Source organism: Lissotriton helveticus, chromosome 7 (assembly GCF_964261635.1).
Source record: "Lissotriton helveticus chromosome 7, aLisHel1.1, whole genome shotgun sequence".
In the NCBI taxonomy this organism is placed as follows: domain Eukaryota; kingdom Metazoa; phylum Chordata; class Amphibia; order Caudata; family Salamandridae; genus Lissotriton; species Lissotriton helveticus.
The window spans coordinates 691,043,569-691,056,983 of NC_136068.1; the positions used below are offsets into that span (position 1 = coordinate 691,043,569).

General features: G+C 43.5%; 1 protein-coding gene across 1 annotated transcript in view; it reads left to right on the forward strand.

Moving 5' to 3' along the window:
- BNIP1 (BCL2 interacting protein 1) overlaps positions 1-10,015 on the forward strand; it is a 46,208-nt gene extending 36,193 nt beyond the window's left edge. The window contains exon 6 of the mRNA XM_078653018.1: positions 8,323-10,015. Coding sequence (XP_078509144.1) covers positions 8,323-8,519 — 197 coding nt within the window. The 3' untranslated portion in view covers positions 8,520-10,015. The remainder of the gene's footprint in view (positions 1-8,322) is intronic.
- Positions 10,016-13,415: the final 3,400 nt, after the last annotated feature.

The following is a 13,415-nucleotide window of genomic DNA, read 5'->3' on the forward strand; positions in this document are numbered from 1 at the left end:
GTATATTTAGCATTTAAGCTATTCTTTGTCTCCGAATTATGTAGAGGGCGTTTGAGGACTCCTTCTTACGGGTTACACGGGGAACACCACCTGTGGTATCCTCAAAGGATATACAAGTGAAAAAGTACGAACATTCGAGATAATCTAAGATAAATAGAGACACAGTTTTATTTGGGTACAATGTATACTTCATAAAGTACATGGACAGCTCTCATAGGGACACTGTGAACTGATGTCGTACAAACAACGCTCAGTATGCAATGGTATGAAACAAAATAGCCCTCTGGCTTCTTTATGAAGGCGAATGCTCCTCTCTTAAAATCCTTGAAAGATTACATCATCTAGGGGCTCGGGGTTGGAAAAACATGCTTTCTCACGCAAAAGTACTTCGGTGAAGGCATTGAAATAAACTGTGCAGCCCACACTATGTTTTGATGCGACACGATGCGACTGAAAGAGAGAGCAGGACCGAAAACTTCATGGAAATGACAGCAATGAAGAATAAGCATTGGCAAACTCAATCGCTCGTACAGAAGCGGTTTACCAAAGACACCGCACCAGTCCAATCACTGGGAAGTGCCCCGAATTGCGTTTGTAGCATGTGGATCCACTCAATTAGGCACTGCGAGAGTGCTATGTTTATGCTGCACCGGCGCCGGCGGAGCTCCTGGCTGACAGCAGTTTGCACTAATGACCCGCACTTAGGAGCGACAGAGCCACCCCTTCCCCGCCCCTGCTCATGGGGGGGGTTGGCATGCATGCTAAGCACCCCTGACTCGGATGCCGGTCCAACATACCAACATGTCAATTTCCGGTGGAGAGGGGAACGGTCCCCTGATCGCTGGAGGGGCGCAAAGCATCCGACCCGACCCCACCAGCACAGGTCACTCACCCGGATGTTGTGGGTCTTCACTTTGTTTCAAGCTCCCACAGCAACTGTTGCAATCACAAAGCTCCCATTTCCCAGGATCTGAAGAAAAACATGCGCTCCTGTCTTTAAACTACGCTCCAAAGACCATGTCCAGCCCCAGGGGTTCTTCTGTGGATGTCACTGCGGAGAGTCAGTGGCAGGGCGCCCGAAAAAGGATGCATAAGTCCCGGGCTTCAGCGGGCATGCAGTCTTGGTGCATGCCAGTTCCTCGTCTGGGCTGTGAATGAAGCGATCCAAGCTCCCGCACACCTCACGCACCAACTACCACGGTGCACACTGTAGGCAGGCGGTGTGAGCAGGACTGGCCGTGGAAGCAAACTCCAGAGCACGTAGAACGCAGACCGAAATAAACCCAGCCCACAAAACAAAACGAAGGGCTACACAATGCATTCGTTCACAAAATAAAAACACACAAACTCCATGTGCAGCAGCTGCATAGTAAATTTATCGAAGATCGCAGCTTAATGCGGGTTCGGTTGACAGTCTCTGTTAAAATCAGTGTGAGGTTGTTTTTTGAATTGGCATTTAAAGCATCCTGTTAGCTCCATTAATACATTCTGACGATCGTTTTAAGTGCACCTAAATAACCATTATTTGGTTCACGGCCTGGACATGTGGAAGTAGTTAAAAAATGTTCTCTACTTTTACTTTAGTGTATATACCGCAGGAAAGCGGACAACGTAATTTTCGGATTCGGGGGCATGGTTTTCTTTCTCTCCTCTTCCCATTGGCTGGAAGGTAAAATTCCAGCCAATGGGAAGAGGAGAGAAAGAAAACAAGAAAGAAGCGAAAAAAAACGCCCCCGACTCTGAAAAAGAGGGAGCTTAAAGGGAGTGACTCCCCTCTCCTCCAATAGCTGGCCAGCATTTACGAGGCCAGCCAGTGGAGAAGAGGGGCGGGTTCAAGCCCCCATATTAAGAATCATTAAATCTCTGACCGAGACTGCGCAAGCGCAGCCTACGGTCCTCGACCTAAAAAGTATACCTTTAATTAGCATCTTTTGGATGGGTGACAAACGAGTAGCGACACTGGTCTAAGAATGAAAGACCAGTCTGCTTTGCAGTGCCTTCAAGACGAGACTTGCTTTGAAAGCAAAACAATCGACTTCTATCAGAAAGCATAGATTTAATTCCAAACACGTTCATATGTGTTACTGAAGAGTCATTAAGCTGTTACAAGAGACCCAGAAACGTCAAATGCCTCACTAGTTGCCCTGGAATATTAAAAAGGTCTAGGGCTTTGTTCCAAAGGTTTCCTTGCTGCTTAGAAGACTGAGGACATGACTCGTATTTGTTCTATATGACCTGTGCCAGTTCATGAAGAGAAGCCTATCATGATTGATGAATCTGGCACAGTCTCACGGCAGTGCTCCTGGAGGATTGTTGTTTTATATTGGTTGCTTTTAAAGCCTTTTATGCCGCCAAGGGCTGCAACAAAGACCTGGTGGGCAGACTAGGTTGCGGGAAAGGAAGAACCAGAAAAAGGGAAAGGAATAAGCAGGGGCAATAAAATGAGGGAGGAGCTTTGTGATTATTATGATCTTCCATCAAAGCACTCATCCCTCACTGGCTGTCAGAAGCATAGTGCATCAAATTGGGGAAAGTACAAAAGGATGTTCGGGTTTTTTACTTGAAGTCTATTCGGGCTATGCTTCCCTTGTCCCATCATTTTTGGGCTGCGAGCAAGGTTCACATATATCGCATTAAAGACCAGCGTTTTGCCAGTGTTATACTGCTGACTTGCCAGCCATCTGACTAAGAACCGAGTTTAGAACTCTGTTCTTAGTAGGACATTGTATCGGGAATATGAAGATTAAAAATGAATGGTAGAAACTCCATTTTACAAACTATGAATGACTCCAGGAGAAATAATGGTCATCTGTTCTGACCATTCAGAGGGGCAAACACGTGTAAAGCCTGGTCCTCAAATTGGGGTGCCCTAGATGAGTGAAACAGTAGGTTTGATATTGTCATTAATACAGATGTATTTATGGTGTAATATAAATGTTTTCCTTTTTATAAATGTATCTGCTTATAACCGGAAACACAATTAAGTGTACAATGACACATGTATGACACCAATTTTATCTCCATGCCGTGAGAAGCATAGTTTGTATTGCCCGTGAAAACTGTTGTGTATATAGTTGTCATGTGGGGAAAAAGCCAGCTCTTGACTGATCTTTTGAAGTTAAGATGGTTGTCAGTGGACCTTGTGTGTGTGGGTGGTGAATGCTGTAGTTCGGCTGCTTGAACAGAGAAAGACGTTCCAACCATGTTTTCTTGTCTTTCGGAATGTTGAGCCTTCTTGAGTGAAGCTACTTTGTTGTATGTATCTGTAAATTTTCCTCCTGATGAAGAGTGGTCCTTTGCCATTTATTGCTTTGTGTGTGATACAAAGCAACTTGAAGAGGAATCTTAGAGCTGTCGAGGCAGGGGAGATGTGTGTTTGTTGCTCTACATATAGACGGAACTAGCAGTAGTAATCTGAATTCTCTGTAATCTTCTAATAGTTGATAAAGGTGAGCCATGATACAGAACATTAGTGTAATCCAGTTTAGATAGGACAAGATAGATGGTAGCTTGAACATTGTAAGGAAATCATCGGTGTGGGAAGATGCATCAGTGTTTTCATGTGAGAAAACTTGAATTAGCCACCTTATCCACTTGTGCATTTAGTGACAGGTTGGCGTCCACGGTAATTGCTAGATTACCAGGGGCCCTATCAGAACTCTAACCCTATAACCAGTCAGAACCCACACCCTAAGCCATAGGTCCTATAGAAACCCTAGCACAGGGAGCCAATCAGAATCCTAGCCTTATCGACCAATCAGAAACTAAACCCCAAGCCTTAGGTCCAATTGTAATCATAGCCCTTGGAACCAATCAGAATGTGGGTACAACAACCAATAAAAGCCTTATTTGAAAGAGCATGTGACCTTAAACAACCAATTAGAAACTAAACCCAAGCCTTAGGTCCAATTGTAATCATAGCCCTTGGAACCAATCAGAACTTGGGTACAACAACCAATAATAGTCTTATTTGAAAGAACACTGCCCAGGGTGACCAGAATTGTAAAGCCAAAAACCGGGACATTTCACGAAAATAGAAGGACTACAGTTCTAATTCAAGCGAGCGCACAGAATGACAGCGCTCCTCAGCAGAGAATTACAGAACACAGTTAGAACATATATAAAATGCAATTTTCAAACCCAGAAGCTTGCCTGTTAATTAAATTGCTTTCTTGAAATAACTGCTAACTATCTATTATTGGTAAAAGATACAATAGCACCTCTAGCCCTTTTCAGTCGACCCTCTCTAAAAACCGGGACAGGAGCTAAATTCCATGAAATCTGCCGGGACAGCTGGTGAAAAACAGGTACCGTCCGGGCAAATCCGGGACGCTTGGTCACCCTAACCCTGCCAAACACAGTTTAAACTACAAAAATCAGATTAAGCTGTCTCTACACACTTAGGGGGATTTTGTTGCCTTGTTTTATTGTATTTTGGGGACTTGGGCGGTGCAAGGGCTTGGCTTCTGGTAATCTTAACAGTTTAGAAATAAATGAAAACACTTGCTCATAGAGAAAAACAGCAGGTTTAGAGGGAAATTGTTCAGCAGACTGTGCCTGCGCTTACCACCTTTCCTTTCGCCTTCCTCTCTGGACTGTTCAGGACTCTCAGAAGCTGGGAAACAAAATGGAGGTATCTACCTTGGGGTTCATTCCCCAAAGGTAAGTGGCTGAGCAAGGTGTGAGGAAAAGGGCAGACCAGCCAAAAACCAGAGTTACACACACTCTGAAACACAATAAAAACAAAAGAACAGATTAGGCAGAATCTACACTCTGACGTTAGGGTTCGGGGTAATTCTTTGCCTATTTTGAGGGGTTGGGGTGAAAGGTTTTGGCTTCTAGTAACCATAGTACAATTTAGGGAAAACAAGGAACTCTCTCGCTCATAGAGGAAAAACTGCATTTTTCGAGTGATGTGCCTGCTCTTACCAAGTTTCCTTTAGCCTTGCTCTCTGGGCTATAATAAAACCACAAACTAAAAAGAAACGACCATTGGCAAAGCCAATACGTCTCACTTATGCAAGAATTATTGACTTTTGCCAGTATGTTTTAGCCATGCTGTAAAGCAGCGTGCTGCTGTGCAGCATGAATATTAAGTGCAACATGACTAAAAGTTATTAAGAAAAGCTATAAAAGTTACAAAAAGTACTACAATTTGAGTTATCCATATTGGGATTAAGATCTGTCACCTTCAAACCTCTCAGCAGGCACGAAGCCTATGAAACTATTTTATCGACTAACAACCCACTGATTTCCTTACCAGCTATTTTACTTTAATGTTATCCAGTTGTGTGGATACTCAGCGATGGGCATGTTTGTAGCACTTGAAAGAGATTGTGGGACGACTTATTATGACCGCTCTGGTAAATAAGACCAAATCTATCAAGCTTGTTCACTTATCGTGCCAACCATATCGACTGATTCCAAGATCAGTGATATAGTACAGAGACGCTGGAATCCTGAAATAATGGTCTGATTTCTACTTTTGCAAAGTATGGCTGTCATTTTGAGAGGAAAGTAAAACTGCATAGCATAGTGAGTTCGAACTAGGGCAATAAATGCGGACAAAACGGAAGTACATAAAATGTTGTTCTAAGGATGACGCTGGTGCAGTTCCTAGATCGGCAGTGTCCAAGGAAAATAATGGTTCATAAATAACAAATAACTGATTTATTTTTAAAACAGCAAGGTCTTGTGCCCTGAACTCAACAGTGCAGGATTTGTTGGAAGTAATTTACAGCAGGGGCAGACGTTTTTGCGGGCATGCATCCTGAGCAAAAGAGAGCAAGCCCTATATACCTCCTTTACTTCAAGCACCTTCTGGTTTATAAAGGGCAAAACTTTTGGCTTGTCAATACTAGTGTCAAAAGACCATGGCTGGAGCTTGTAAAAGTCACGGCCGTTGGAGAATAATGGGCGTCCCATTTCCCTACAATAGAAATTGGCCCCAAAAACAAGAATTAGAGAAAAATCCTCACATATGACAGACATGTTTCTAACCAAACAGACGTTTCGAATGTGGATTATTTACAGTTCGCAAACATAAAGAGATAGATGAGCAGTTCGGTGCAGCTTGCATGCACCACCGATTAATTCCATAAGTAATATCATTAGAAAATGTTCTGTTTCAAGGGGTTGTCTTTTCGACTGCGGAACACGATTTTGTAGATCAACTTGTGCTTCATGTTTATTTTTAATTTTTATAATAGAGTACTAACGGAATTGCTTCATTCTGTTCTTATTTGACATACATCAGATAAGGCTACGAGGATAGCTTCCAACTTCACTTTTACTGCTCTTCACCTGGGTTTAATGCATTATGCGCCATGTCCATTTTACTACTCACTGTTTTATTGTAGCACTTCGGAAAGCGGTAGCCGAAAATTAGAATTGCTCTTGTTCCAAATGCCTACTAGGTAAGTGGTGCTGTGAGTAAGGAAGCAGCTAGCTGCTCTAAAAGCGTTAGGATCTTATCTATTTCATAATTAACGGTTTGTATTTAGAAACTTGGATCAAGAAAGCACAGTTTAAAACACTTAAAACTGTTTTAGAAGGAGCTTATATGCGGGTGGAGAGAGAAGAAACAGGAGTGTGTGGGAGCTGAAACCGGAATGAGGGTTGGGAGTGGCAGGTGAAATAGGGGTGGGTGGTGGTGGGAGATGAAACGGGGACAAAATGCTGGGTGGTGTGAGGGTATGAGTACTAACACACTTGACGGAAAACACAAACACTTGCATGAAGTGCTTCAAAACAAAACAATATGTAGCTCCAAAAACGGGAGCTGTGAAAGGGCACAAGTACTTGGTCCTTGCTCCAAAGGAAGGACAAACTCAAGAGACCGCTTGATGTATGCATGCTGTGTCATATAGAAAAGAAGCACATGAGAGAAATGCTGCAGCTAACCCCAGATAAGCAATGGGTGAGCTTTAGCCCACTAACTACACAAAATCTCTTGGAGAGACAATGTATGCGCTGTCTATGCAAGACCTAAAAAGAAAACCTTTAATTAATGTATTTTGGATAGATGAAAAACAAGCGGCATCAAGGGGCTAATATGGAACAACCAGTAGAGTACTATTAAAGCAAACACACAATGCAAAACACTCATCTTTGACCAGCAATGATCTCGATTTGAAATTGGTATTAGCACCTTCCATTGATAAGGATGCTACTTTCGACATGAAATAAGGTTCAAGTGTTGTACTAGGATTTATCAAGAGATGTTTTTGAAGATACTGCACACAGTGTAAACTACCAACAGCTATCTTAAACAAGCCTTGCCCATGAAAATAACATTATTTTAGCATCTGAAAACTGCACCAAAGAATATTGGAGGCTTTATTGAATCAAAGGGCTAATTTATACCCATGATGAAATGATATAATGCCCACTCAGTTATTCACGTGCAGCGGCTTCTATTGTCTCATCGTAAACACATTAGCCAAAGTAGGGTATAAGTAAAGCTCCGTTTTATTATGTCCTAAATGAAAGACCAGACTGTTAGTCTTAATATGCCCTACTAGGAATGTAAATGTCACTGTTAAACTCAGTCTGGATATGATCTATGTCAACTCAGTCTATCCCTCACAGTAATAAATGGGCATTAGGCTCAGGTGGTATTACACTCGGACCGGGTAGCTGAAGACCCTGGATTTCTATATCCTTCCAGTATGAGTTCCTGAACACTATGTGGTGGTGCTTTGATATGTCCTTCAATGATTCCTTTAAATATCACAGGCCCGCTCCATGGACAGATATTTTAAAGGGAATGTGCAGTGATGTGTGGCCTGCTGTCTTGCAGTTCAAAAGGTCTTTAGGGAAACTCCTGTTAAACCAGTTCTTGGGATTAAACCTCAAACCAACCTTCAACTGTTTGGTTTTAATTGCTGCAATCTGGCCAGTCCTACATACATGAAACTCCGCATGTCATATTATGGTAGGGGCTGAGTGCAGTACTTGCACAATTTGCAATGTTGAGAGAAGACCGAGATCTTATTACCAAACTCCCACAGTGCAGTGTTCACCTCCGACATCTGACCCCATGGATGATGTCATGTTCTCCTGTGACCTAAATATTTGATTTCCGCTTGTAATTAGTTATTGAAATTTTTTGTCATGGCTTCTCACTTTTAAATTATGTTCCTGTTATTCCTGTAATTCTTTTCCTTTAGCATATTCCATCAATCTTTGATTTGTGTTTTCCCTTTACCTCATCAAGAACCGAGCCTTCTGCTCTTGTTGAGAAACAAAAAAGTGTAATAAAATGCAAGCAAACACACAGTTTTTGCCACAACCATGCTGACTTTAGTTCTTGTCTTGCAGCTACGTCTTCAAGGACCATACTGGAGGCCAATGAAGAATTTAAGTCAATGTCTGGGACAATACAGCTTGGACGGAAACTCATCACCAAGTACAACCGAAGAGAACTAACGGACAAGTTGCTAATCTTCCTAGCACTGGCCCTCTTTCTCTCAACTGTTCTGTACATCCTAAAAAAGAGGCTTTTCCCCTTTTGGTAACTCAGCTGCTTCTCTGCTTTCTTCATGATTGCGAAGTGTATGGATCCTGAGCAGCAGAGATGGATTTTGCGGCCTCGTACACTGCAGCCTTGCAGTCCATGATGGCATATTCTCCAAAGACCTGGTGCACATTGAGCAGTGTGACCGCTTTGAGCCTTTGTTGCCCCAATAGTCTTGGAATACCCCATGCACTATAGGAAGTGATGGGAAAGAACATTACCACTGGAGCCTGTCCTTTCCCCACTACCAAAGTCAACTGTGGCTTGCTGCACGCATCTTGCCAGAAACCCAATTCCTCTTAAAGGGAGTTGAGAGATGGAAGTGTATGACAAGAGTTGGAAGTTATTTCCCAAGTCTCACATGGACACAGGATATACACATGGCTAGAGTGACCCCCTGTTCCTAACTGTGGCTTCCTGTGGGTCGATTCACACAGACGGTTTCATTGAACCCTGGATTGTAGGATTATTGGCCAGCTTTAGGGAGAGCGAGAATTTTGGAACAGGGAATTCAAGTTGGTTCATCTAAAATGTGTTGACAAACCTTTTCATGGCCCAAAGGGCACTACTCAGCAATGGTTTTATTATTGGTGTGAACGGATTCATGTGAATTCATTGAGTGGCATTAGATTTGGGGTTTCTGTGTCCTTGATTTCTTTCATTTCGGTTTGGTCCAGAAATCAAATAGAGCAAGAAGATGTGCTCCCTAGTCCTGACCATATAGAGCTTGAGAGCTGGTTGAGTGAGGGTCAGGTATGATGACTAGAGAAAGTTGCTATGAAGCAAGGGGACTACTGTGCGCACATTTGTTTGGGTGCAGTGCTTCAGTCATAGCACCACTTGCTAGTGACTCAGTCAGTCAGCTTCTTTATCCATCACTGAGAGTAGAAGTGTGAACAGCATATGTTATCCCCTGAACCCTGGAGGTAATCAGAACTCCCATGTTGCTTTACATTTTGCTTGTAGCTAGTGGCATACAACAGACCGAAGCTCGCCTGGTTTTGAGTCACCATATGTGCATTCTCTCGTTTTGGAAGAGATTTCCCCCCTTCACTCTGCGACGTAATACAAAATCATGGATATCCCAGCAAAATGCTGTCCGGGGTCACGTAAAAAATGTATTGCGTCGGGCCATCTCTAAGATGTTAAGGATAGTAGCCCTCTGCATAACAGAAGCTGCACGGCCAGCATTACACGTCTAGATTATCTTCCTTGTCTCCTCCTACTACCATCCGTGCTTATTTCTCGCCAAAGCATCCTTCTCCAGAAGCGCTGCCTGCTTTTGTCCATAATGTTGATAACACTAAATAACAAGGGTAAGGATAAAATGGAATTTTTGTGAATATGTTTATTTGAATGCATTCCGTTATTAAATAATAATTATTCTCAGTGGATTATTTATGATTTTGTATCTGATTGTAAACCCTTTAGACTGTTTCTCATTCTTTTGAAAAGGTAAACAGCAGAGCTGAGTGAGATGAAATATGAATGGCTAGTGAATTGAATTTGTACGGTCTAAGTTAGTGATCACCTTAGTGTCACAAACTCAGGCATTCAAACAGACGTATTGTGTTCCTGCAGAGACATGCACAGGATGTCACCTTTCTTGCTGGTCATTTAAAAAATATATCCAGTCTATCACTGTGAAATTAATGGCATGCTGTTGAAATTTTACTAGTCTGGATACAATTTTGACTAGCTCTTTGCAAATGCGCTAGCGGATTTATTTCAAGGATTGCTAACGGGATTAGACGTTCAAACCATTGTTTTGTATTTTCAACTTCCATGCAATTTAAACGTTTTGGCCAGTTTGCCTTAGACTTGAGATAAACACCCTCTAGTTAGGCAACCTAGCCGGTTCAGGCGCACAACCTGAACAGGGGCAACATTTCCATACAGTATTTTGGTATTTAAATACACATCTTTTGTCACAGCAGGATATGATTTTTCTCAGCTTACTTACATTCCATGGCTATTGAAATGGGTAAGCATGATTTCACTAATGCAGGGAAAATACATAAACTGTCTGTCCCTTCCACCACAGCAGGGTACCTACTCCGTCCCTTGTGGGATTTGCCTAACACTCCAGTCTGGATAACATGAGCAGTCCGGTATGCCTGTTGGCTGGGATTGTGAAAAGCTCCACCCCACTCCACCCCGCACACTGATCCTGGATCCCACCCAGTGTCCTGTAACTCACCCAGTGGGATTTCAATCCCAGTCAGTGATTTCCCTCTGCACATCACTGACTTACCTGCTTACAAAGGTACAAAGGAATCAGTAGGTCCCTGTTCAAGTGACCCCTTACTTGTGGAATGCTTTACTAATGACAGCTTGTCCAGCCCCAGGGTCTCTCAGAGTCTGATCAATCTTTTTGGAAGGGTCGCCACTTGGGAATATAGTTGTGCCAAAAGAAAACCTTAGGTTCTTGCTACACCCCAAGCGAAGTTGGATAGGACAAAGGCCAAAAGGGCTGTCCATAAGAGTGCTCCGGCTAGCACTGTGCTCTTAGTTCACTATATGAGGAAGACAATTGAGTCTTTGGAAATGTCCTGATTTGACATACATTCACTCATCAGAATACACCAATTCTTCACTGCAGGCAATCTGGACAAGGCTCCCCATGGAAAATAATCAGAATCCTAACTCTCTCATGTTGATTCCTATGCTGATTTTTGGTGCGCTGAGGATTTCTGCATTATGCTGAGCTTGTGCGAGGTAAGCAGTGTCTGGTAAATGACATTTAAAGAAAGCTGTTCAAAATCTGACAGGACCATGGTAGAAGCTAAGGAAACTAAATTCCCTTCAAGGTCTGCGCATGTCTCTTTGCCATGATCTTTCTCAGACGCCCTGAGAAGTTCGGACAATGTTTGGAGTTCATGTCACTGGAAATACTGTCTTACGCAAACAATAATAACTTGGCTTTTGTATTAGACTTTTAACTGGCATTATGAGAAGATAACAATATTTCTCATCCAGACATCCACCACCAACATATTATCAAAACAAGCATTAAAAATGCAATAGGTGTCGCCTTTCATTAAGTTAAAGCCATATCCGTTGCTATACAATACCATTCGCATAGCAAATCGCTTTAACTTAATCAAAGGCGAGACCTATTGCATTTTCAATGCTTGTTTTTTATTCCTATAGAAATGGAAGGCTCTCAAACACTTCTTCAGATGTTCGAGGACAAGAGTTTAAATAGTAATTCACCTTATTCTCTTTTGTGGGCATAGTATAATGGGCGAACTGCTGTTTCATTTACCTCAACTAACAGTTTATATGCTAGGGTCTCAACTGCATTCTTTAGCCGCTGGTGAGAAATAAGCAGACCTGCTCATCTGAGTCAATGGTGCTGCCGCCTATAGGCGATTATAAATCTTTGAGCTTGACAATGGTAATAGTTGATTTTTTATTTGTTGAACGATGAGTAGAACTACGGGTTCTAAAAATTGCACCTTTCTAAGTTCAAGTTCCAGAATTTATATAGCGCACTACTCGCCCAGAGGGTCTCAAGGCGCTTGGGGAAGGGGTTCATTATTTATCGAATAACCAGGTTTTAAGTTCTTTTCTGAAGGAGATGTGGTTCTGTGTAAGGCGGAGGTGGGTGGGGAGTGAGTTCCAGGTCTTGGCCGCCAAGTAGGAGAAGGATCTACCTCCCATGGTGGATCTTTGGATGCGCGGGATTGCGGCGAGGCCTTGATCGGAGGTTCTTAATTGGCGGGTGGGTGTGTAGAAGGATAGTCGAGTGTTAAGGCATTCGGGCCCTAGCTTGTAGAGGGCCTTGTGTGCGTGGGTGAGGAGACGGAATGTTATTCTCTTGTTGACGGGGAGCCAGTGGAGGTCTTTCAGGTGGCCGGTAATGTGATTTTGGCGAGGGATGTCCAAAATGAGTCCCGCTGATGCGTTTTGGATACGTTGGAGTTTTTTCAGTAATTTGGCTGTAATTCCGGCGTAGAGGGTGTTTCCGTAGTCCAGTCGACTCGTGACTAGTGCGTGGGTGACAGTTTTTCTTGTCTCGGAGGGGATCCAACTGAAGATTTTTTTGAGCATACGAAGTACGTTGAAGCAGGAGAATGAGACGGCGTTGACTTGTCTGGTCATTGAGAGTGAGGAGTCTAGGATGAAGCCCAGGTTGCATGCGTGATCTGTGGTTGTGGGTGCTGTGCCCAGAGCCGAAGGCCACCAAGAGTCGTCCCAGGCAGAGGGGGATGATCCTAGGATGAGCACCTCCGTTTTGTCTGAGTTTAGTTTTAGGCGGCTGGTTTTCATCCAATCGGCAACTTCTTTCATACCTTCGTGAAGATTGGTTTTGGCGGAGTTAGGGTCTTTGGTGAGGGAAAGGATCAGCTGGGTATCGCCAGCGTAGGAGATGATGTTAAGGTTGTGTTGACGCGCGATGGATGCGAGTGGACTCATGTACACGTTAAAGAGGGTGGGACTGAGTGATGAACCTTGAGGTACACCGCAAATGACTTCGGTAGCCTCTGATTTGAATGGGGGAAGTCGTACTCTCTGGGTTCTTCCGGCGAGGAAGGAGACGATCCAGTCCAACGCTTTTCCTTGTATTCCGATATTGTTGAGGCGTTGTATGAGGGTGCTGTGACAGACTGTGTCGAAGGCGGCGGAGAGGTCGAGTAGAATGAGGGCCACTGTTTCTCCGTTGTCCAGTAGTGTTCGGATGTCGTCTGTGGCTGCGATGAGGGCGGTTTCGATGCTGTGTTTGGCTCGAAAGCCGTTCTGTGAGGGATCGAGGGAGTTGTTGTCTTCGAGGAAGGCGGCGAGTTGGCTATTGACAGCTTTCTCGATGAATTTTGCCGGGAAAGGGAGGAGGGATATTGGGCGGTAGTTTTTGAGTTCGGAGGGGTCTGCTGTGGGTTTCTTCAGGAGGGCG